The sequence below is a fragment of the Anthonomus grandis genome, chromosome 5, assembly GCF_022605725.1.
Source record: "Anthonomus grandis grandis chromosome 5, icAntGran1.3, whole genome shotgun sequence".
Classification (NCBI taxonomy): domain Eukaryota; kingdom Metazoa; phylum Arthropoda; class Insecta; order Coleoptera; family Curculionidae; genus Anthonomus; species Anthonomus grandis.
In genome coordinates, this window is record NC_065550.1 from 33,965,671 (window position 1) to 33,991,946 (window position 26,276).

At 28.5% G+C, this 26,276-nt stretch overlaps 2 protein-coding genes across 2 annotated transcripts in view; both read right to left on the bottom strand.

Annotated features, from left to right (window-relative positions):
• The window catches only part of LOC126736262 (zwei Ig domain protein zig-8-like), a 35,332-nt gene extending 10,973 nt beyond the window's left edge, over positions 1–24,359 (bottom strand). The window contains exons 1-4 of the mRNA XM_050440531.1: positions 23,709–24,359; positions 13,661–13,800; positions 13,529–13,606; positions 7,049–7,184 (exon numbers count right to left, since the gene is read on the bottom strand). Of these exons, the coding sequence (XP_050296488.1) occupies positions 7,049–7,184; positions 13,529–13,606; positions 13,661–13,800; positions 23,709–23,757 (403 nt within the window). The 5' untranslated portion in view covers positions 23,758–24,359. The remainder of the gene's footprint in view (positions 1–7,048; positions 7,185–13,528; positions 13,607–13,660; positions 13,801–23,708) is intronic.
• Positions 24,360–24,853: 494 nt separating this feature from the next.
• The window catches only part of LOC126735870 (dnaJ homolog subfamily C member 13), a 97,726-nt gene continuing 96,303 nt past the window's right edge, over positions 24,854–26,276 (bottom strand). Inside the window, exon 28 of the mRNA XM_050439963.1 lies at positions 24,854–25,312. Coding sequence (XP_050295920.1) covers positions 25,200–25,312 — 113 coding nt within the window. The 3' untranslated portion in view covers positions 24,854–25,199. The remainder of the gene's footprint in view (positions 25,313–26,276) is intronic.

A 26,276-nucleotide genomic window follows, 5' to 3' on the forward strand; every position in this document is an offset into this window, starting at 1 on the left:
AATTTAAAAAAAATTTAAAGGTTTTCTAAATTTCAGAAACATTTTAAAAAATGAATGAATGAAATGAATTTCATCACTTCTTAAAGCTATAATGCATTTCTATAGAATTTGTAGAATTCCTAAAATCTTAATGAATATCATTGAAGGTTTTTGAGATTTTAATGAATTTCGTTGGATTTCCGATAATTTTATTGGATTTTACTGAAATTCCTAAAATTCCTAGTATTTTATTAAAACCCAATAAGCTTTTTTAAAACTTTAATGCACTTTATTAAAATTATTGAAATTATTAGTCATATTTTTAAAATTTTTAAACATTAATAAGCTCTATGATTTATGGAAATCTTAATATACTTCATTGCATTTTTTAGAAGTTAATTATTTTTTTTTTAGAATTGAATATAGTTCATTGAATTCTTGGAACTATAATGATTTTTTAAGAATTTTAAATTACTATTAAATTTTAATGCAAAATATTAAAGCTTTTTAAAATTGTAATGAATTTGATTGAAATTATTTAAGAATTTGTAGAATTGAAACCTTTTCAAATTTAAAGGAATTTCATTGGATTCTTCAAGAGTTTCCGGGATACTTGGAATTGTATTGATCTTATTGAAATTTGTAGAATTTCCCAAATGTTATTAAAAATATTTATAAACTTTATTAAAATTCTTGGGACTTTTAATCGAACGTTCGAACGTTTTCGAAAAATCGTTTTCTTAAAATTTAATTAATTATATCGGAATTTGTAGATGTAGATTTGTGAGTCTTAAATTTAAGTTTTTTAATTTAATTTAATTTATTAGTTAAAAGTTTCTCTGGGATTCTATAATTTGACTTAATTCTATTGAAATCTGTCAAATTTTTAAAACTTTAGTTGAACATTAAAAGGAAATTTTAATTAACTTCTTTAGAATTTTTGTAATTTAATTTAAATATTGGATATTTAAAGTTTTAATGAAATTGTTGAATTTTTTGTGAATATTTATTATGCTCTTTTGAAAAGTTAATATCTTTCATTGATTACCAGAAATTTTACTGAATCTTACTAAAATTTATAAAACTTAAGCTTTTATTGGGATGCTTAGCAGTTTTACTGGAATTCTTGGAATGTTAATGAATTTCTTCGATATTTCTAAAAAAAATTAAATTTCATTATTATTTAATGAGATTTTTAAATTTTAGTGAACTTTATTGAAATTTTAACTCAGTCAAATAGTCAGTATTAAAATTCTTAGGACTTTTAATCGAACGTTCGAACGTTTTCGAAAAATCGTTTTCTTAAAATTTAATTAATTTAATCGGAATTTGTAGATGCAGATTTGTGAGTCTTAAAATTCTTATTAAGGCTCATGATTTTTTTTAATTTAATTTATTTCATTAGTTAAAAGTTTTTCTAGGATTCTGTAATTTGACCTAATTCTATTGAAATCTGTCAAATTTTCAAAACTTAAGTTGAACATTAAAAGGTTGTTGAAATTTTAATTAACTTCTTTAGAATTTTTGTAATTTAATTTAAATATTGGATATTTAAAATTTTAATGAAATTGTTGAATTTTTTGTGAATATTAAATTTATTATGCTGTTTTGAAAAGTTAATATCTTTTATTAATTAGCGGCAATTTTACTGAATCTTATTAAAATTTATAAAACTTGTGCATTTATTGGGATTCTTAGCAGTTTTACTGTAATTCTTGGAAGTTAATGAATTCCTTCGATATTTCTAAAAAAAATAAAATTTTGTTATTATTTAATGAGAATTTTTTAAATTTTAGTGAACTTTAGTGAATTTTTAACTTTGTTTTTAACTCAGTAAGTCTTCTGAAAAATTATTAATATTTTATTGAAGCTTATTACGACCTTTATAAAAATTAATGCATATCATTAATTTCCTTAACATTTTAATTAATCCTATTTAAATTCTAAATAACATTAAAATTTTTGAGAATACAGTCAAATTTTAAGAATCTTTATGAATCTGGATAGTTATTGGAATTTCCAAAATTGTAATAAAAGTCATTAAGTTTTTTCTTGAAAACTTAATAAAGTACATTGTTTTTTTTTTAATTTTTTGAATCATAGTAGAATTTGTAAAATTTGTAGTTTTTTATTAAACCTCATTAGAGTTTTCTAAAAATATAATGAATTTAATTGATTCTTTTAAGTTTTAATAAATCCTAAAATTTTACAAAATATCATTGCGATGTTTTTTTTAATTTTATCGAATTGCATTGGATGGTTTGGTGTGTTTTACAGATATTCTTGGAACTTTAATGAATTCTAATGACATTCAAAAATCAAAAGTTTTTAATGAAGCTTATTAAGTTCTTTTAAATATTAATGAATGTCATTTGAAATTGGCAAGTTTTAATGACGCTTTTCAAAAATTTCATTAAAAACTCATTAGTTTTTAAAAATATTAAATAAATTTCATTGTTTTCTTGAAATTTTTGTAGATCTTATAGATATTCAGACAATCTTTAAATTTATATTGAAACTCATTAAGATTTTTTTAAATTTCAATAATTTTATATTCTCAGGAGTTTTATTGGGAGTCTGGTAATTTTTACGAATTTGTAGAAATTTTTATTGAAGCTCATAAACGTTTTTTCAAATTTTTTATGAATCTTATTGAAATTCATAGATTTCCTGAAACTTAATAAAGATTGATAAGAGGTTTTGAAATTTTAAAGATTTTCATTTGAACGTGTATTTTTTTTTTGTTAATTATTAAAGAATTGTTAAAAATTTTAATAACTTCATTCATGGTTTACTTCAAATAAGTTTTACTCGAATTTTTGGAATTTTAATGAACTTTTATTGAGACTCTTCCAAATTTGAAAAAATGTGAAATTGTATTTGACCTTATTAGAATTTGTAATTTTTTATGAAACTCCATTAGGGATTTGTGGAATGTAATTGAACTTTATTAATGTTTATTGACCTCATTATTATTTTTAAAATCTTCTTTATATTTGAATAAATTCGAAAAATATTATTAAACCCCAGTAAGGTCTTCTGGAATATTAGTAAACTTCATTGACATGCTTAGAAGTTTTACTGAGATATTAAAATTTATTGAATCCTATAAGAATTTGTAGAATTTTAATAAATTTTATTTATTTCTTGGCATTTTAATGAATTCCAGTAAAATTCTTATAAAATAAGACAAGTTATAACATTTTTAAATTTTTGTTTTATTTCATTAAAATTTTTTGAGATCTTTAATTAAATTTCCTTGGAATTCTTAATTTATTTACCAGTACTGTCAGAATTTTAGTAAATTTGTTTAAATATTGTATTTTTTTTTTAATTTTATTAAAAATCTTAAGAAGAAGTTTTCTTGGAAATTTAATGAATCGTCTTGGAATATTTTTTATGCCTTGCATTTCCATCACACATTCTCTTCTCACTTCCTGGGCCATTAAAAACCAATTTCTACTCATGTGCATCCTTAAGGTGAAATTTGATGTAAGATTGATGTAATTTGATTGCAATTTTTTAAGGATTTGTAGAACTGAAACCTTTTAAAATTTAAAGGAATTTCATTGTATTCTTAAGAGTTTTACTGGGATGCTTGAAATTTTATTGATCTTATTGAAATTTGTAGAATTTCCCAAATGTTATAAAAAATATTTATTAACTTTATTAAAATTCTTGAGATTTTTAATCGAACTTTTAGAATTTGAATTAGTCTTATAAAACAAATAAATTTCATTGTTTTCTGGAAATTTAATTAATTATATTAGAATTTGTAGATGTAGATTTGTGAGTCTTAAAATTCTTATTGAAGCTTATGATGTTTTTTAATTTAATGAATTTCATTGCTTTTATGAAATTTTAATGAATATTATTTATATGTTTAATAGTTTCTCTGGGATTCTGAAATTTGAATTAATCAAAGTCTACTAAAGTTTTCAAAATTTTAGTAGAACATAAAAAAGTTGTAAGGAATTTTAATTAACTTTAAAATATTTGGGCTTTAATTTGATTATTTGGAATTTTAATGAATTTTTTTTTAAAGCTTATTATGGTATTTTGAAAATTTAATAAATTTGATTGATTGCTTAAAACTTTACTGAATCTTTTTAAAATTTGTAAAACTTGTGCATTTATTGAAATTCTTAGCAGTTTTTTTGGAATTCTTTGAATGTAAATGAATTCTCTCGATATTTCAAAAAAAAATAAAATTTCATTATTATTTAATGAGATTTTTTCAAATTTCAGTGAGTTTTATTGAATTTTTAACTCAGTAAGTCCTCTGAAAAATTATTAATATTTTATTGAAGCTCATACGACCTTTATAAAAATTAAAGAATGTTAATAATTTCATTAAAATCAACGAATCCTATTGAAGTTCTAAATAATAATAAAATTCATGAGAATACAGTAAAATTTTTAGAATTCTAATGAATCTTATTAGAATTTCTAAAATTGTAATAAAACTCATTAATTTTTTTTTGGAAATAATTAAAGTACATTGTTTTCGTAGAATTTTATTGAAACATAGAAGAATTTAAAAACTTTTATTTTTTTTATTGAAGCTCATTAAAGTTTTTTAAAAATGTAATGAATTTAATTAATTTCTTTAAGTTTGAATAAATCCCAAAATTTTACAAAATATCATTACGATGTTTTTTAAATTTAATGAATTGCATTGGATGGTTTGGTGTGTTTTACAGATCTTCTTGAAACTTTAATGAATTTTAATGACATAAGAATTCATTAAAATTGCAATTAATTTTTTTTGAAAACTCTATGAATTTTATTTTAATTTCTATTTTTTTTTTAAATTCATTAAGTTTGTTAAAAAACTTATAAATATCATTTTTTTTTAATTATTTAAGATTTTTCTTTTATTGTAATGAATTTCATTAAGATTCTTAGGAGCCTTACTTGGATTTTTAGAAGTTTTAGGAATCCTTTCAAAATTTATAAAATTTTCAATAAAGTTTTTTTGAATTTCAATTAACTTCGATGAAATTCTTGGAATTTTTAAAATTTTAATGAGTCTTATTGAAATTTTGCGAAATCCTTTAATGTTATTGAAGCTCATTAAGGGTTTTTTTTTTAATAAAAAAAAAATCAAAGTTTATAATGAAGCTTATTAAGTTCTTTTAAATATTAACGAATGTCATTTGTAATTGAAAAGTTTTAATGACGCTTTTCTAAAATTTCATTAAAAACTCATTAGTTTTTAAAAATGTTAAATAAATTTCATTGTTTTCTTGAAATTTTTGTGGATTTTATAGATATTTATACAATTTTTAAGTTTTTATTGAAACTCATTAAATTTTTTTTTAATTTTAATGAATTTCATTAGAATTCCTATGAGTGGTAACAAAATTCTTAGAATCCTAATTAATCTTATTGGAATTTGTAGACTTTATAGATTTCTATCATAGCTCATTAAGGATTTTTAAAATTTCAATAATTTTATTTCCTCAGGAGTTTTATTTGTAGTCTGGTAATTTTTACAAATTTTATTGGAATTTTTATTGAAGCTCATGAACGTTTTTTTCAATTTTTTTATAAATCTTATTGGAATTCATAGATTGCCTTATTTTAATAAAATTACTATTTTAATAAAACTAACTTTAATAAAATTAAAGAGATGTTTTGAAATTTTAAAGATTTTTATTTGAACGTGTAAATTTTTTTTGTTAATCATTAAGGAATTTTTAAAATTTTAGTAACTTCATTCATGGTTTACTTCAAACAAGTTTTATTGGAATTTCTGGAATTTTAATGGACTTTTATTGAGACTCTTCCAAACTTAAAAAAAAACTTCCAAAAGTTTTTTTATGAAATTAATGATTTTCATTGATTTCTTGGAATTTTAATTGACCTCATTAGAATTTGTAATTTTTTATTAAAAGTCATTAGGGTTTTTCGAAATTTAATTGAAATTTATTAATGTATATTTTTAAAGTTTTATTTGAATTTGAGTAAATTCTAAAATTTTATTAAAGCCTAACAAGGTCTTTTGGAACATTAATAAACTTCATTGAAATACTTAGAAGTTTTACTGCGATATTAAAATTTAATGAATCTTATAAGAATTTATAGAATTTTAATAAATTTTACTGATTTCTTGGCATTTTAATGAATTCCAATAAGATTCCTATAGATACGACGAGTTATAAAATTTTTAATTTTTTATTGTATTTCATTACGGTTTTTTGCGATTAGGTTTTTAAGATTATGGTTTTCCTTGCAATTCTTAATATATTTACTGGAATTGTCAGAATCTTAGTAAACCTGTTTAAAATTTGCATTTTTTTTCAAATTTTATGCAAAATCCTTTTCATTTTCAGAAAGACATTTTTCAGAAGACATTTTCTTGAAAATTTAATGAATCGTCTTGGAATGTAACTTCCTAAAAATTATTATTCAACATGACGGCTATGTTCCTCTCGAGAGATATATTTTGTATGCCTCCCTTTTCCATCACACATTCTCCACTCACTTCCTGGTCCATTAAAAACCAGTTTCTACTGATGTTGAAGCTGCACAGTGCTGGTGAAGTGAAGAGGGAATCTGAAGGCACTAGATCAGGGTAATATGATGGTTCTAAACACTCTCGAGAATCACCATGAAAGCGGAAAAATTGAATAAGTTTTTCATTTTGCATATAAGAAAATATGTATATATATAATGTCTATCCATTTAAGGGACCATTTATCGCCATTCTTTAAGTAGCTTTTTAGTGTATATAAGCTAATATAATTTCGTTTAATAATCTTCCTTTATCCCCCTAAGGAAACTTCTAACATCCATAAAGAAACTTTATTTAAACTCGAAACTATCGTAAAACTTTTAGCAGAGTCAAAGTATATGATACAAGGGCACAATTTGGTAATAAATCGAGGGCAGTAAATTGGCATTTTCTTAAGAAAAATGCAAAAAAGCTGTATTTGAGGCTCTGTAACTTTAGCTCTGTCCGTTCTACAGCTTCGCTCTTAATAGACAATTTAATTAGCCTCATTTTTTGCTTAATGCAATTTTCTGCACCACTTGTTAAAAAATTCAACAAAGAACCCCTTACCGACAACGTCCAATTTGTACAGCACCGACATCTTCGGTTGCGTATTAACTTGACACTCGTACATGCCCGAATCCCGTAACTGTGGAAACCTTATCTGCAACGTCCAGTTCGAAAGGGGTTCCGGATGTCTGATCACCTAAAAAAATAAAAAAAAAATAAAATAAGAATTTTCATTTTCACACACACACCCACAATTTTTCATCCGGAAATCGGGAAATCGAGCGTGCAGGTGACGGGGTCGAGTAGTAGAGTTCGACCGGGAATCGTTTAACTTTCGCCGTTTGTTCCTCGTTTAACTTTTGAGTTATCGAAAGGTCGCGGGGTTTCGCTAAGACGGCGTTATGATGTTGATTTTTCTCATTTAATCGCGTTATTTTTCAGATTTGTTTAAAATGTTAGAGTTACGGGGATTAAATCAGCACTGGCTTATGGATGATGGTTTCTTTTTTTTTTTTTGGTTAAAAGCCTTTTCAGAAATCACATTTATCGTATAATTTTATAGTTTTTATGGACACTGCATTATTCACTTCTGTCATGGATAATTAACCATATTTGGTTTTTCTTGTGCGTGATTGAATAAGAATAAAACTTAAATGGGGTCAAGATTCGTAGGAAACTAACTATTAATATCAAGTGATTTAAGCAATGAAGACAAGGAAATAATTAAAAATTGGAAATTTTTTTAGCCTCAAGTACCTTTGATGGTCATAATAAAATGATTTTTTTCATACATAATGTATGAACAATGTATGATTCCAGAATGAGAGTAATAAAAGAGAGCATCAGAGATAAAGAAAAGCTAATTTTTTATTGTACGTAAGTATCGTGAATATAGATGTAAAATTACCGGTAATTTAAAAATCGGTAATATTACCGGTAATATTACGTAATATTACGGTAATATTGGTAATTTATTTAAAAAAAAACAGCTTTTTAACTAATACTAGTTTTTTTAATTCAAAACTGTAAAAACATTAGAAGTTCATTCTGACTCGTTTTTTTTAGTAGGAAACACAAAAAAAACGAGTCAGAATGAACTACGTAATAGAGTGGATAATGGTTAATCATCCTCGTTATCCCCAACCTCTTCATCTGATTCTTCTTTCTTCTTGGTTAATTCAGTCAAGTCTATAATTTCGAAACCGAGATCTTCTTTTTCAATTTCTTCCTCAGAATCCTCTGGCTTTTTCTCTTCTTGAATGTCTTTGTTTAGTAAATTATAATTATGGGCAATATAGGTTAGTTTTCCGGCTCTTGCCACGGTAAGCCTGTTTCTTTTTTGCCGATGAATAAATCCATAAGTACCAAACGTTCTTTCAGTTGCGGCTGTTGACGATGGTAAATTTAAAATGTCTACAACCAATCTACTGATTTTAGAACTGGAGCAAATTCCTGCCCACCAAACACGCCCAGACATAGATTTTTCGCTGAAAGTAACGAATTCCTTAGCAAAAAGATTACCACCTCTAATTTTGTACTGTGCAAGTGCTTCCATAATAAGACCTACTTCTGAAGAATATTTTGGATGACGCCTTGCAGTTTCATAGATGAACTCCGTCGCAACTAAATTTTCAGCTTCAGTTAAATTGTTGCCACGTTGGTTTGGTTCTAATAGGTAAGCAGCAAGATGAGCGGGTTTTTTAACATTTATTTTCTCGTTTTTCAAGAATTGAACATATTTTCTGAGATTCCAACATAGTAACGGATAAATTTAATACTTTGTCAGGTAATATATATCTTATTTCAAAAAAGCAGATAAACACTTTTGAGATTGTTAGCGCGTTTGATTCAAAAAACTTTATCCACTTAGAAATTGGCTGGAACAAGTCATAAGTTGCTTCTATTCGTAACCAAAATTCATTTTGAAGAAGAAGTCTTACTGTATTTGTTGAAAGAACATCAGAAATATCTAGGTTATCATCAACTGCTAAACTTTTCAATAAATGTTTAGTGTCCAAAAAGCGAGTGTCCAAGAATTTTTCAACTCTGATACAATTGAAATTATGTTCTTTTTAAAATTGGCAAAAATGGTCTAATTTCAAAAAGTCTTCAACCAGAAGGTTTAGACCGTGACAAATACAACCATAATTAGTTATGTAATTGTACTTCCTGCTAACTATTTCACGAGCCTTTTTTATGTTAGCTCCGTTGTCAGTGACAATAGCCAAAAAATTCGAAGCTCCCAATTCTTCCAATACTTTTTCAATTTCTGAGGCCAAAAATGTTGCTGAATGTCTGTTATCTTTGGTATGGATTGATTTATAAAATACCGGAAGAGGTGTATTAATAACAAAATTGAATATAGAGTCATTTCTACAATCCATTTGTAAGCTTAAGATAGGTGCTTCACTAATTTTTGAAGAAACTGCACCTTGTACTCTAGTGTACTCGGATTCGAGTAGTGGATTTGACAACTGGTAACGAGAAGGCGGTTTATATGCGCATCTCATTGTTTTGAATACATCTAACCACACTTTTTTTGTTTTCGTATCTAATGGGGCTCCTGAGACATAAAAAGCCCTTACCAGTATTTCATCAATCTTGTTGTTTTCTTGAGAGGACATGTTATCATTATACGAAGAAATTGTACCCTGTGATGCTTTAGATGTACTTGAAAAAGAAGAACTAGCTGAGGAAGGCACAGGCCGAACTAGTGAAGCTATTTCTGAGTCTAAAGTCTCAAATGCGTGTCCCTGCTGAGAGGTTTCATAATCAGCAATTTCAGTATCACTATCTTCTAATACCATGGGTGAACTTCGCGAGGTATTGGTATTATTGTTACTACCGAAAACATTTTTAACAGGCAATTTCCCTTTTTTAAGAATGTGTACTATATCTTCAGGTATTTTGACACATTTAAGCAAATGTTGGAACTGTCTGGTAGCATTTTTTTTAAAGGAGGTTTTACAATATTTACAGGAATAGTTGTCTTTATCTTTAAGATCGTAGCATCTCCAAACATCACTCTTTGGCTTAACCATATTATCGCAACTACAAAATAAGCATCATGCATTTCGAGAAGAGGTCAACTTAAAAAATATTTACTCACCAGTTTAAATACCTATCACCTACAATAATTACAGTTATTTAATAAAAATTGCACTGATAGTTATAATGGCTTCAAACAACCCTTTTGTACCAATAATGCCACTAATTATGATCAATACAGAGAGACTGTTTACAAAATATCGCTTGCCACGGCCCCCGGGGAATCACAGAATTTTTATTACTCATATTTTGGTTATTCCCCGATCCCGATTTATACAACAAACACAGCATTAGCACACTCCGTACGCGATCATCTTTCGTCCTTGCGCCTCGCGCCAGTAAAGCCAAGTAGAGTTGGGCGAATAACGAATAAATGAGAGTATATAGAGTGAAAAAAAAAATTACGTAATATTACCAAAATTACCGGTAATGTTACCTCGGTAATATTACCCTTTACATCACTAATCGTGAACGATAGTATACTACAAAAAATAGGCGTATTAAGTAAGCTTTATTAAAATTCAATGAAGTGTTTTGAAGTTTTAACGTTATTGGAGTTCACTAAATGTTCTTATAGTAAAATAATGTTCAATGACTTTTTTGGAATTTTAATAAATTTTATTGGAATTTTTTCATTTTTATTGAAGCTTATTAAGTTATCTTGAAAAAATCATGAATTTCCTTATTTTCTTGTAATTTTTTAGGATCATGTCAGGATTTACAGAATTTCATATTTGTCATTAAAGCTCTTTATAGTTTTTTCAAAACTTAAATGAATTTCATTGAGTTCTTAAAATTGTAATGAATCTTTGAAAATGAAATTTGTAGAACTTCTAAATTTTTTTCTCTAAAAACTCATTAAGGTTTTTTTTAAAGAATTTCAATAAGTTTCTACCGGAATTCCTGAAATTTTATTAAATACTTTTGCAATATTTTGAATATCCAAAATGTCATTAAAAGTCAATTTAGTTTTTCTGGAACTAGTAACTTTATTGAAATTCTTCCAATTTTTCAGCTTTAATGAGTCCTCTTAGAAACTCATTAAGTTCTTTTAAATTTTAGTGAATTTCATTGGATTTTAATACATTTATTGGAATTCTCAAATGTGTACAGTACAAGCTTATTAAGGCGTTTTGAAATATTAATGAATTGCATTACGAATCTTGGAATTTTAATAAATCCTATTGGAATTTGTAAATTTAGTAAATTTTTATTGAAGCTCATTAAGGTTTTGGCTCATTAAGGATGAATGCATTCTTTCCAATTTTACTGGAATTCTTGGAATTTTAATTAATTTTATTAAAAATTTTAAAACTTCCTAATTTTTATAGAAGGTCATTAAGGTTTTTTGAAACTTCAATAACTTTATTGGATATAATTGTCCAATGAAATTAAACTGAAATTCTGGTAGCTTTAATAAATTTTATTGGAGTTTGAAGAACTTATAAATTTTAATTAAGGCTCATTAACGTTTTTTAAAATTTTAAGGTGTCGTATCTTCTAACCAAATAATGCAAGAAAAATAATTTAATAAGAATTTTATAGAGTATCACTTACTGCTCAATTTTGATCCTATTGATCATGGCTGTAGATCAATTACCATAAAAAGATATAAATAATTTTCTTCCAAAGTACCATGACAATCGTCCAATAAATGCAAACTTGATAGGCAGAACGTAGGGCTCATTAATTATATAATTAAGGACAATAAAGCTCAATCCCTTTTATACAAATTAATGGGCAAAGAAACCTTCTTATCTGAAAATAAGTTCCAGATATATTTCCTGATTTCTTGAATCATATTAACCATCAGACCATTATTAACCCTTCAACTTTAGTCTTAATGAATATCACTGTAGATCACCTATCAAAGAATATAGACGATTTTTGAGTCATGGATTCTTAGAAATTAAAGTTTTTTCTCATAGATTAATTATCTCCGCTTGTATTGGGTTTACATATGTAATATGTTACTACCAAAATTTTAGATCTATTTATTTTTGATTAGACAAACGTTATTTCATGTATCTAGCACTAGCAGATCAGAAGTTATAAGCAAAAAACCGTGAAGTGGATTCAACATGACTGTGCTGACGTGAAGTCAAATTTAACAGCTCATATCTCATAAACAATTAAAGCAAAAAAAATAATTTTAATAGAATCTTATAGATCATTAACCCTTCAACTTTTGTCCTATGATTACTACTGTAAATCAACTATCAGAGAAGATATACACGATTTTTAAATCATAGCTTCTTATAAATTGAAGTTTTCTCTAATAAATTTAATATCTCCGCTTGTATTGGGTTTACGAATTTGATAATTAATATAAAAATTTTAGATCTATTTATTTTTGATTAGGCAAATGTTATTTCATGTGTTTAGGACTAGTAGATCAAAAGTTATAAGCAAAAAACCGTAAGGTGGATTCAACAAAACTCTGTTGACGTGAACTCAAATTGAAAAGCTCATATCTCATAAACCATTAAAGTAAGAAAAATAATTTTAATACAATTTTGCAGACCATCATTAATCCTTCAACCGTAGTCTTAATGATTATCACTGTAGATCAACTATCAAAGAAGATATATGTGATTTTGGAGTGATGACTTTTCTTAGAAAGGAACGTTTTTTCTAGCAGATTAAATACCTACGGATTTAATCATTACTATAAAATTTTTAGATCTATTGATTGTTAATCCCATAAAATTTATTTCACGTGTCTACGTTAGATAGGTCAAAAGTTATGAGCAAAAAACCACGGGGTTGATCCAGCATGGCTCTACTGATGTAAAGTCCAATTCAAACCCTCATATCTCTCAAACAATTAATGAAAGAAAAAAACTTTAATAGAATCTTTGTAGATCTACACTTATCCTTTAACTTTGATTTCTAGATCATAATTGTAGATCAACTATGAAACAAGATATAGACAATTTTCTTCTAAATGTAGGTACTATGGCAATCATCCAACAAATGCTTACTTGATCAGCAGAACTGATTACATAACTGAAGACAATAAAGCTCAATCCCTTTTATACAAATGCATGGATAAAGCAAAACCGTTTTATAAGTCTTGGATAGTCCAGAAATCCGCCCAATCCACTGGATTTTAATAAACCAAACGACTCAAGTGACGAAAGCCTCTCCTGGGCCATTCTTCTCCTGGCAAAAATCCAGATTTCATCAACAATACTCGAGCAGCATAATAAATAACCAACTTGTTAAGGATTACTGTCAGTTTAATTTCATCCCCCGAAGTTTTACAACTAATTAACGCCCTAATGTCCCTCCACTGTAAGGAGAAAAGGGTGTGGAAGGGATTATGGGTGCGAGAGACAATTCAGACAACGCAAACAATGAACTTGAATTATTTAAATGTGGTAACGCCAAGGCCCCAAAGTAGGAAGATATTCAAATTTGCCAGTTATATTCAAATTCTCAAGGATCCAGGGTCAATAACTTTTGAGGTTTATTATAAAAAAATCTTACCTGGAATCTTTCGTCTGTGGTATACGAGTGAATGCCCACGGTCAAAATGTGTAGGTCCCGCTGACGTATCCAGGAAACCTGCAAAAAACACTGTAAGTGAATCTTCAAGGCATTATACACTAATAAACTTACTTCCTTATCTCTTAACTCTCGGACATCACAATGTAAGTAAGCGGTCCTACCGACGGTTGTTATAACGTGTTTCACTTCATTAGGACCGAAATACGGGGTGTGCTTTGGTTCCGTGAAGATCGAGGATAACGTCACTTTACCTAAAAACAAAAAACACAACAAAATTCCCAGATTATCCCGGCATTTCCTGGCAGCGAAAAGCCCTCAACGTGTCATCGAATGAAAAATGCTGGAGTGGCCTCCCGCGCCCATTGTTCTCGCGTGTAGTGAAAAATTGTACCCGCGAAAAATCTCATTAAATTTTAATAACTATTTTCTCGTGTAATTTTTTTTTTGTTAGGTCGTCTTCTCGTCCCTTTATAATTTCAATTCGAAACGTTTTATTAAGCCCTTTGTAAGGGAATGAAATATAAATGAAATCCGTATTGTAAAATAAAAGGCGTCTAATCCGCGAGGGAATGTTTTAATATTACATGTAAAACCCGTCCACTTTTCTGGAAATCGTTTATTTTCCCTGTTGTTTTTGGGGTCGGACAAATCCACGCCTAATCCGGCCAAACGAGAGATTATTTTTTTAATTGTTTTCTCTCGCCTTAAAAATATAGTTTTCCGAGTGAAAATTAGGGTTTTTACGTACGTGGTCCATAATAAAATCGGATACGTTTTATTATCGGGCCGATAAAATCCGGAAAAGGCATTAGTGGAAATGCGGGACTTTATATCGGACAAATGGCGGGTTGTTTACGAGGTTTTGTTATGAAATTTGCGTTTTGGAAAGTGTTTTATTAACTTTTTGGAAATTTTAAATTAAGCCCAACACGTTATGTGCGTTAAATTTTGTGCTTTTTTTACCAGTTTTATTGCTTAACTAGAAAATGCTTTTCGCTGTTCAGGGTAATAATTTAATTTTAATGTAGAACATTTTCAAGTTTGTTTGTTTAGCATTTTTTTATTTCAAATAATAAAATCTAGAGAAATTAATGGAAAATCTGGTTAACAATGAAGTAAATGAAATTTTTGCTTATTGTTATACCCGAGAATTTTCAGTCTTGTATATCCATCTCCACCTGGAGTATCATAGGAATTTATATTGAAATATTATATTTAGTTATTTAAAATACACGAGAATTCGCTGACTTCCAAAAGTTCCATACAGTAAAGTAGAAATAAAGGGATTATAAAAGCTTCTTCTTCACTCCACCCCTCACACGAGCTTTGAGGAAAATAATTTTTTACAAATATATTACAAAAAAATTAGCAACGATTCAGATAAAATGTGAGTTAGAAAAAATTAAATAACTTTAATCCGAATTAAGCTGAAGGATAAAAATAAATATGCAGAGCGTAATAAGGTTGCACTTGTCATGTCCAGTTACTATAATAATTTTGTAATTTTCCTCTGAACTGATTATTTGAAAAACAAACCATAACATCCAAGTCGATGTGGAAACCGAATTTTCAATTAAAAAGTGATCTAGAAAAGTTTGAATAACTTATAGCTCGATTAAGCTGAAGAATGGAAACAACTAGTGCTAAGCGTGAAAATTAAGCACCTTTCATCCCCGGTTACTACATTTCTTTAACCTATAGAAATAATTGTGTAATTTGCCTTTGAACTTATAAACTAAAAAATTTACAACTTTATACAACGCGATAAGGAAATTGAATTTTCAAACAAACTCGAATTACTTTTAGCCGATTTAAGATGGAGAATGAAAATAAATAGTGCTGAGTTTGGAAATGTTGAAATGCCCTTTAAACTTAAAATGTAAGAAATTTGCAATAATATTCAAAACTATAAGAAAAGTGAATTTTCAAATTAAAGTTGGGTTAGAAAACGTTGAATGATTTCAAGCAGGTTTAAGCTAGAGGTAAAAAGACAGCAGTGCTAAGTTTAGGTAAGTTGTACCCTTTATGCCCAGTCACTGTTTCTTTTATTTATAGAAATAATTTTGTAATTTGCCTCTGAATTGAAAATTAAAAAAAAGAACGCAATAATAAACAAACCGATGAGGAATAGGAATTTTTAAATAAAAAGTGAATTGGAGAAAGTTGAATAACTTCAAGCTAAATTGAGCTAGAGGATTGAAATAAGCGGTGTTTGTCGTAGAAATGTTGCACCTTCCATGGCCAATTAATTTTTTTTTTACCTATTTGAAAGAATTTATAATGTACTTCTGAACTTAAAATTTAAAAACCAAACAATAATATTCAATCTTCAATGAGGTCCAATCAAAAAAAAATAAAGACAATAAGCTTCGTTTGTATTAGTCGCTTATACTCTCCTCTCTTTCTTATTGTGATGTTGTATATTGAGCAGCAATTCTAAGCAAAGGATTCGAAATGCGTGCAGTGACAATATAATGAACGTAGATAGTCGCGCTTGGCAATTTTCACTTTTAAAATTATCAACAAGTTTTACTTTACAATGTATTTATACTATTATTATTATTATTTATATGTTGGTATCCTATTATATTTTTTACTTAGCCACAATAGGTTTTGCCCGGAAAACGATTTAATTACTTATTATATGTTCTCGTTTTGTAGGGGCTATCATGTGAAAAAACAGCGCCACCCATTTCTTATTTAATTTGGTTCATCTGTATATAAAAATAAAGATAACTATTATTATTATTATTATTATTATTATTACTATAAGGAAAGTCAATTAGAAAAAGTTAATTAACTTCAAGCTACAGGATCGAAATAAGCGGTACTAGATATGTAAATATTGGATTTTCCATGCCCAATTACTATATTTCCTTTACTTATACAAATAATTTTGTAATTTGCCTTTGAACATAAAATATAAAAAACGAACGATAAGGAAAATGAATTGGCAAACAGAGAGTGAGTTAGAAAAAGTTGAATAACTTCAAGCCAGATTGAGCTAGACAATGGAAATAAACGATCTTAAGCGTAAAAATAATCCAACTTGTATGGTCAGTTTCTATTTTTTTCTTCACTCATACAAATAATTTTGTAATTAGCCTTTGAAGTTAAAATTTTAAAAAACAAACAATATTATTCAAAATGATAAGAAAAATGAATTTTTATTCAAATGTGGGTTAGAAAAAGTCGAATAACTTCGAGCTGAATTGAACTAGAAGATGGAAATAAGCAGTAATGAGCATGAAAATTTTGCACCTTTTATACTGTATCACTGTACCGAAATAAAAATATTTAATAATAATAAACAGGAATGATACAGAAATATTCAACAAAACCACTAAAGGAGGAAGGCAAACCCATATAAAAAACATGCATTAAAAAAAAACAGAAACACCACAGAATTAATTATAATAACATAAATTTTCATTCCAGGCCATACAACTTCTCTATAAACCATCAATCACTTTTCCCCCTTTTTGGTGAATATTTCATGAGTTTTTCCACTCTCATATAGTTCCTAATTAACTAACATCCTAATCAGGCTAGTTATTAGACCAGAAGCTTTACAGTATAATTAGGGATATCAAATTAATGGGGATAATATTAGCTTGAGACGATTACCGATTGTTAATTTGGTGTAATTCTCTGGATTATTGTAATATATGTACGAGGGTGTCTGACAACAAGTAAATATAAAGAAAAGCCCTGAAATGGCTCTTTATTGAAAGTTTCATAGTCGTAAAGTCTTACGTGCGGAAACTTCGTTAATTGGTGGTTTACACCATCAGAACTTTCCGAGAATAATAAGTTACTCCATATTTGGTAATTTGCCTAAAAGTTTATTAAGCCCCGTACGTTATATACTTAGTTGGCACTTAAACGTCACCTTACGGAGGTTAAAGTTGTAAGGAAGTTTTAGGATGGGGTACCTGGATATTCTGGAGACTTTGAGAGTTAAAAGAGGGACTTAATATGCACTTTTTATTACGTTTATATTTTGTTTTTATATATCAAATTAAGTCTTTATTTTTCTTTTGCCTTAACTTTAATCTTCTTGCAATTTTAAATGTTGTCTGTCTTATTTTTATTTGAATTTTTTCTTTTTGTTCATTTTTTATTCATCTTCGCCCTATTAAAGTCTTGTAGACGCTATTTTACTGCCTGGGTTGAGGGTAGTAGTCAGAAAAAATAAATAAAAAAACGTGAGTCAGGTACAATTAAATTATGCATCAAACCGTTAGACAAACTATCATCAATAAATGTTTTGTCAACTAAGAAAACAGATCTGTTAAATGTAACTGAAATATTTTATTAGAATATTCATTGAATTTCCACGCTGTTTTTGTGGATATTTGTATTTAAAGACATATATTTATTAGCCCTTTTTAGTTTTAGTCACGACTGTATTTCTAGCCACTAATCCATCCTCAGAAATCCCTTTAATCTAGTGTAAAGAACATTACGATATTTTAGCTGTCTGCTAATGAGTAAGAATCTTACCATTTAAAAAGTCCAAAATTTCAAATTTTATAGGTCTTGCACCTTGGCTGATAAAAATCTCTCTAACTCTAAGTGTTCTGGAGTGACAAAAAATGTTTTAGTATCAAATGATTGGGTAAGAAATATGCCTTTTTTGGCTAAGGCCCTCTTAAGAATATTTTTATTATTTCGTTAAAATACTTGTAAAAAATATTTGATAGGAAAATTACCGAAAAAAATGCCTCCGTCCTCGATTCTTGGATGTTCTAAAGGTATAGAAGGGTTTAGATATGCATTATTTATTGTTTGTATTATGTTTTGTGCATTTTTGACTATTTTTCCTACCTTACGGACCTAAAACATCACTCCTTGCGGATAGAGAAGTTTAAGGTCATTTGAAAATTCAGGACATTTCTTTAAAATTCAACCCTTTGTCCAGAAATAGTGGAAACATTTACGTTTAAAATCGTATTTGAAAAACAAATTATGGTGACCCTAACAAGGTCAGATGTTTAAAAACTGCTAAACTTTTTGTTCTATTACATATCCATACACATTGTGAATGTTGTGTTGAACATGTCACTATAAATCCTATATTACATACACTGATACTGTAGATTTAGTCACTAGATATCAAGATATTTAGTTGTCAATAAGAGACAAATTATTTTATTTCTTCCAGGCACTCCAGTAAGAATAATGTCAATATCTTGATTTTAAGTGTATGAATTTCAATAATTTTTCCAATAATTACGTGAAAAGCCCTTAGAGTATCCTAAAAATTAATAAATACAACATTTCAACAACGACAAATCGACATATTTAGTTGTCAATAAAAGACAAATTCTTTCATTTCTTCCAGGCACTCCAGTAAGAATAATGTCAGTATCTTGATTTGAAATGTATAGATTTTAATATTTTTTTCAACAATTACTTGAAAAGCCCTTGGAGTATCCTTAAAATTAATAAATACAACATTTCAACAACGAGAAATCGAGATGTTCATTTGCCAATAAGAGACAAATTAATTAATTTCTGCCAGGCCCTCTAGTAAAAGTAATGTCAATATCTTAATTTTTAGTATATGAATTCCAATAATTTTTCCAATAATTACTTGAAAAGTCCTTGAAGTATCCTTAAAATCAATAAACACAATATTTAAACTACTAGAAATCAACATATTCAGTTGCCAATAAGAGACAAATTATTTAATTTCTTCCAGGTGCTCTAGTAAAAGTAATGTCAATATCTTGATTTTTAGTGTATGGATTCTAATAACTTTTCCAATAGTTACTTGAGAAGTCCTTGGAGTATCCTAAAAATCAATAAATACAACATTTCAGCTACTTTAAATTAAGATATTCAGTTGTTCAAAAGATACAATTTTTTTTTCCTTCCAAGCAATCCAGTGGATTTTAATCATTTTTTCATTTGTCTCCTATGGTTCCAGTAGTTGCATTAGTAATTAGTAATTATAGCATTCTTTTGTAAAATAAGGGTGAAGTTAGTAATAATTAAATTATGCACCCTAAATTTTAATTGAAATTAAAAGTAAATACTTGGAAAGAGGAAACGAACGAAGCTGAAAAAACTTAAAGAAATGAGCATTTAGAAATTAAAAAGTACCTTCATGCTGCATAACAAAACCCAAGTAACAATTTAGGTTCTAAAAAGGTTATAAATAACTCCTAGAACCTGTTTAAGAAAAATTATTGATTATGCCATTAAGCACAAACAACGTTATTTATTAGCCCGCATAACCTCCTGTAGTAAAAAAAGGCCCAGCCTTAAAGAGGTTGTTGTTGCCAATAGGCCCTGGCCAATTTGAAACCAGATCGCATATCACAGAACCTATATAGCTAATAGAAATAACCTTTATCGAACCCGAAGATGCCTAAAAGTAACCTGTGTAGAACCTGAAAGCTTTTACGCCTACCTGTTTACAACCCTTTAGCAAAGTCCTTTTAGACTTTTAGGTGGTTATATAGTTTGGCCTGTTCGCCGGCTTTTGGCATTTCAGATACACCAAAGTATAAAAATCTGACCTTTTAGTTTTAAATATGATACAGCCAGGGTAAAAATAAGACAACGCCAAAATAAAAAGCAATGGCGACATTTTCAGTAAGTATGACTTTATTTTAGAAAAAAATATATTATACTGGAATAGATGACCGATTTTCATTGCGCACACCAGTTTCTTGAAAAAGTTGGGTGTAATTTAACTGTAAAACACGAGCGCCTTTGATATCTTACAAATTATACATCAAGTGCATCAAGCCCTCGTTTATGGCTATAACAACGTTATTGTTGACACTTGACTAGAACTAATTAGATTTTTAATTTACCCAAGGTTCCTAGTTCCTATTAGCACAATTTAACCTAAAGAGTTATTGCAGAACCTTGGTGCGGCTAAAAGGCAACTTTAAAAACCAACTGCTTGAGAAAATGTTACTTGGGAAGTGCATACGAGAAACATTTTCTCATAAAAATTTGTTATAATAATAAAAAAACATTCATCAAACTTGACCCATTTTACCCACATATTGATACGCGCTAGTGCACACCGATATAAATTATTGTAGATAAATCCGACAACGGAACATGGAGGGTTATAACTCTGTAAAATAGAATTTATTACCCGCGAGATAACTGAGAGAAACCGGGATTTAAAAAATACTTATGTTTTCGGAAAAACGTAGGAAAGACAAAAAATTAACTCGGCATCATTTCCAGGTGAAACTCCCGGGATTAAATTAATTAACCACCCGCCCGGGAGCCATTACGAATGGAAACGTTAATAAATCGACAAATCGATTGATGTTTTTGCGCTCTATTACTGAGAGAAACCCGAGGAGCGAAATGGAAGAAATGGAAACTGGAAAGGGGAAAAATCAAGGCTGTATACCGTTAATGATAAATGTAAAAAGTTTTCTGACATTATGTCGAACCGGTATTATTTTCAGATATATCACTTTTTGCATGTAAATTGTGATATAATGGTCATATAAGTAAATAGGATAGGGCCTTCATAATAGATTTATTATATTATGAACTTCAAAACCTTTAAGTTGTTACATGGAAAAATAAATAAAGTAGGTCAGGTCTTATGTTTTTTTCTCTCAATAAATAAATTATCACAAGAAAACGTCGTCGTATATTTTTTTGTTATGCGGCATCTTTATAAATTTTTTTTGTACGTTCGTTTCTCCAGTTTTCGTCTCCTTTTTGGTCCCATTTATCCCTCTAAAAGAAGGTAATTTTCAATTTTCCTCAGTTGCTTATTATAAAAGAAAACGTAAATGGATTTCATTTGAATTACGCGATAACCTTTTCTACTAAAGGTGGAAAACTTTACGAAGAAATCATCTTTCTTTTTTTTTCTTATATTTCAAGGTAGTGTTTTCCCTTTACTGTGAAAAAAAATGTGTGTGTATCTGCATGTCGACTTCTCATCCATTCAAGGTATTCCCTTGGGGTAAGGGCAAATTATTTTTTACTTTTTTTCTTTTCATTATCTTAGTATGCTTTTGCACTCTGTAGTATTGATGGTTTTTTTCTCTGTTTCATCCTGTTTTCCTTTATCGGATACAATATTAGTTTTTGGATCTGGTGGATTGGTCGTTTTAGCTTTGGCTGTAAAGCATGCCTAAGTAAGTGTCCTTTGAGCTCTAAGTACGTTTTAATGTCTCTTTTCTTAACTATTCAATTATTTACAAATAAAAGTATTAGAATAATAAATAATTTATATGATAATCAGATGGATAGCACCAAAGTGGATAAAACACACTCAAAAGAAGTAACAGTACAAAGTAAAAGTCAATACAATGTCTTCAGTAGGAATAAATCATTCAAATAGCACTGAAGGAAAGAACAATGGAAATATTCATTGATCAGCTTAAAGGCTTACCTTAAATATCAAAAAGAGCAAATTTATGATAATCAACGGAAAACTAGTAAAGAAAGTCAGTAAATGCAAAAACTCAGAAACAACGTTCAATGAAAGAGTACCTACAATGAGGAAATTAAATCTCATTTCTCGAGGAAATTAAATCGTATTTAACAGAATGGGAAATGGGTTGTGTACTGTAGATCTTAACTTACAACTTAGGAATTTATTAGGTAAAAAAATCATTTTCTTTGCCTAGAACCCTTTGAATTCCAAAAGTTCAAATTTAATGGGTCTTGGATCTTGATTGAATCTTGGTCTTGGATCTTGAAAAATGCCTCTAACTCAAAGAATTTTTAAGGTATAAGAAACTTTTTGGTATCAAATTATTAGGTAAAAATATTTTTTTCTTTGCCTAGAACCCTTTTAAGAATAATTTTATTATTTCTTAAAAATAATTGCAAAAAAATTACAAAATTGATGGAAAAAATGCCCTGAGCAAAACTGTCCTTGCTATCGAAGTAGTCTATTAAAAACCACGTTTTTACCCTTAAATTGATCCTCGGGGAGTCCTCTTTATTGGTGTGAATTTAAATTAGAATATTTTAAGTGGGAGGTGAGTTATGCCCGAAAATATGCGATAATGATTAAAAATTTTGATGTTACAATTAACTTCAGAATTTGTTTTTTCTTTATGGAAGAAGTTATTTAAATTTTAATGTTTTATATATTTTTTTTTTTAATTTTAATATAATAAATTAAACTGTAAAAAAAATGGGCAATTAAAACGGAATTTAATTTTTGTAGGCAATAAACTAACAAATAAATAGCTCTGTCGACTTAAAAGACAGAAAAAAATGACAAATATTTTATTGTCATTTGTTCCTCGCCTAATTAAACATAGTACTCGTAATTATTTCCAAAATAGTCAAATAATAATTAACTAAAAGTAGCTTCAACAGAGCGGTAAAACCATTTTCATTAAAAGGGAATTTTTTTAAGCACTCAAAAAATAAGAAATCTGGAAAAAATCACGTAATTATAATCGATTTTCGTAGTAATGAAAATAAGTAAAAAAAAATAAGTAAATGAAAGAATAATTATTCAGATAAGCATAACTGTGAGTCGTTAAATTTAGTGAGTCTTGAACCAAGGACCTCTAAATCAAAGACTTTTTGACGCACAAGAACTGTTTATACAAATTGTCTACGAAAGGTTGGGAAATCTCAAAACTGGAGACGAAAACATGTGAATGGACCCAAACTTACCTCAGTCCAAAAATTGATGGAGGGTGTCAAAGTTACAAAATTTCATTTTCTATTTTTCCTTGTTGCTTAAGAAGCATTTCAGATTTTGGCATAAAATTCAACACATAAGGGATGCAAATTGTCCTTGATGGTCGATCCGTGAATGTCTCTTGTAATATTTTTTTAATTTTTAAGGTAGTTAGGAGATTTGTTAGTTCATTAGACATATGGCTAATTATCTCAGGTAGCAACTTTTCGTGCTTTTCCTTTTTATCTTTATTTTCTCAAAAAAATAAAAAAATTATTAAAGGCATTCTAGATAATGTTAGAAAATGCTGAAAATTGTTCATCGACATCAGTGGCCTAGTATGACTTCCTAAGAAAACTAGCAAAAAGGCAACGCATTCATTCAAACATATCCAATAAAAAATTCCCTCCCTGTTATGAATTTAATAATACTTCATGTGACAACTGAAGCATTATTAAATTCATAAATAAGCCCCCTTCCCTGGCTCTCCTTCTCATATCAGCGAACACTTACCGCACAAGACCGCAGTCCATATAATAACAACACACACGAAATTCACCATGAGTTTAGACAAGACGCGTCGAATAAAATATAATGAAAATCCGGAAAATGAAAACGGTAAAACATCTGCACCAAAACAACCCAACGCACGAGCTGGAAAAAAACAACACTCCGGGTTCTCCAAGGATTTCTCTCTCTCTGTCTCTCTTTCCCCCTGGACCGGACGATTTCCCAACGGAAAACGGGAGAATGCGGCGTGGAATTCTGGACTATGACACCGGGATTTCTGGCTGGAAAAGGGATGAGAGACGGGTGGGACGCTTGCGTGTTTCCTCTTTGGCTAATTCGATTATTGGCAAGTGACATAGGCTCGGGTAAAGCGTATTCGATGTGTATGTTTTCAAGAACAACAACAACAACAACTACGGTCAGAGCGTATATTTTCTGATAAAGTTCAACTGGTTTGTGATGACTCTTTGTGTTGTATTGAATAAACACCATCCACATATATAGAATGGATAAGGGTCAATGAGGTATTTTCGCTCTAGTTGTTTTAAAGGGTTTTAAAAGGAATAGATGGTGTTTGTTCGCTTTTGATGCTCCAGGAATAAAAGGGAGAAAAACGTTTCCTTTCTGTTTCTCTCTTTATTTTTGTACATTCCCTTGTTTGTCTGTATTCCAATAGTTTTTTTTTAATATATTTGGATCACCTGTAGCTCAAAGTATTAGAGAAGAAGATGAATTTTATTTATGATATTGCAAAATTGCCCATTATTGATTCTGCCATTAGAGACGAAATAGTTAGCAATAACAAAATAAGTAATGAAAATTATTCGAAATTAAAGGATGGTCGCAATTTTTTAGAAAACCTTTGATGCCAAATGGAGAAACTTATTTACGAAAGTGGCTTGTTACTCTTTGTAACTCTTTTCTTCAGTAGTACATGCATTGTATATTAATTTTTATTATTTTGTTGTATTCTTTTAATTGTCTCTTTCTTTATTTAACTCAACTTCTCTTTGATAATGCATTTAATTACACATTTTAATTGTTCAAAATGCTTTTAGATCCGTTGATTGTTCTATTACGTTGTTTCTCCTTGCTTTGATAATAAATTCATATTTGACTTTAAAAGCCTTGGATGAAAAAAACCCCTGTTGTTTGCTAAATTTATATATTTTACATAATAATAATAATAATTTGAATAAGGCGATAAAAAACCATGTAAGAATATTAGGGATGATCTACATATTACGTTATATAGAAAGAAATCCATCGGTATATACAACATCCATTTTATATAACGTATAAAGTGGGAACTTTTTTTTTTAATTTAGCTCGAATAAATACCCTTAAGAACTAAAAGGAATAATGTAAATAAAGCTTAATAGCACGGGCGTTTTTTCATAATTTTTCACTTAAAGTAAATAAGAAGTTTCACTGGGAAAAAAAAGAAGAGATTAATTAAAACAATAATTAATTTTGCGATGTTTTTTTTTTTGTTTAAGAAAATCCGTCTCTATGCAGGAAGGGATCGAGGCGGTCGATAGGGGGCGGCTCCACTTGAAGGGCGGCAGCGGAACCCTGGGTTAAGTAACCCGCGGGGGCCGGTACACCTGAAACAACAACAACAACAAATTTAAAAATATCGATTTTGTTATTAAATCACGTTTAAATTGTCGGGTTTATGCGGATAAATTAACTTTATGAAGTTTACGAAGGGATTTCGCTTTTATTTTTCGTTTGGCTTCTTTAACATAGGGGAAAAAAACTAGGATATCTGAGAAAGATAGGCATTATTTATTTCTCGAGTATTTCCAGCTTATAATTAGTCTTTAGGGAAAACTAGGGTATTTGTCTATAACCTATTATACAGAAATTTGTGCGCTTTATTTTTTGTCCAAATTTACTAAAAACTGAAGAAGCAAATACAAAAACAATCGACAATATAGAAAATTTGTCCTAAGAATTCGTTTACATAAAGTTTGTGAATCATTTTTTCCCAAAAATGCAAAAAAGGGGAAAAAATCGAGAGATTCCAAGATTTGTGCAAAAAAAAATGTTCAACAAATTCCAACATTTTTGTCCAAAAATTGCAAAAAATTTATAATTTTGAAAGTGTGTCTTTCTTTTTTTTTTTAATATATATATATATATGTATCTTTATTTAGCATGAAGTTGCTCTAAATTATTTCCAAATAAGCCAAAAGAAACAATAAATATTAAGTAGGTACTAAATAGATAAAAAGAGTGCGAAACAACAACAGACTTAGAAATACGGGTTTTGCGGATAAATTAACTTTATAAAGTTTACAATTGCTAAGGGATTGCTCCTTTTATTTTTTGAGCTTTTTGTTTGGCTTCTATAACAAAGAAGAAAAAAACCAGGAAATCTGAGAAAGAGAGGCATTATTTATTTCTCGAGTTTTTCCAGCTAGTTAATTTTTTATTTTATTCTGGATAATTACACTCTTTAGGGAAACTAGGGTAAAATGTCTGGAAGAAATTTCGTATTTTTATATTTATTTTTTACGTCCAGGCAGTTGAAGGCTTCTTATATAAGAAGTGAAGTTTTATTTT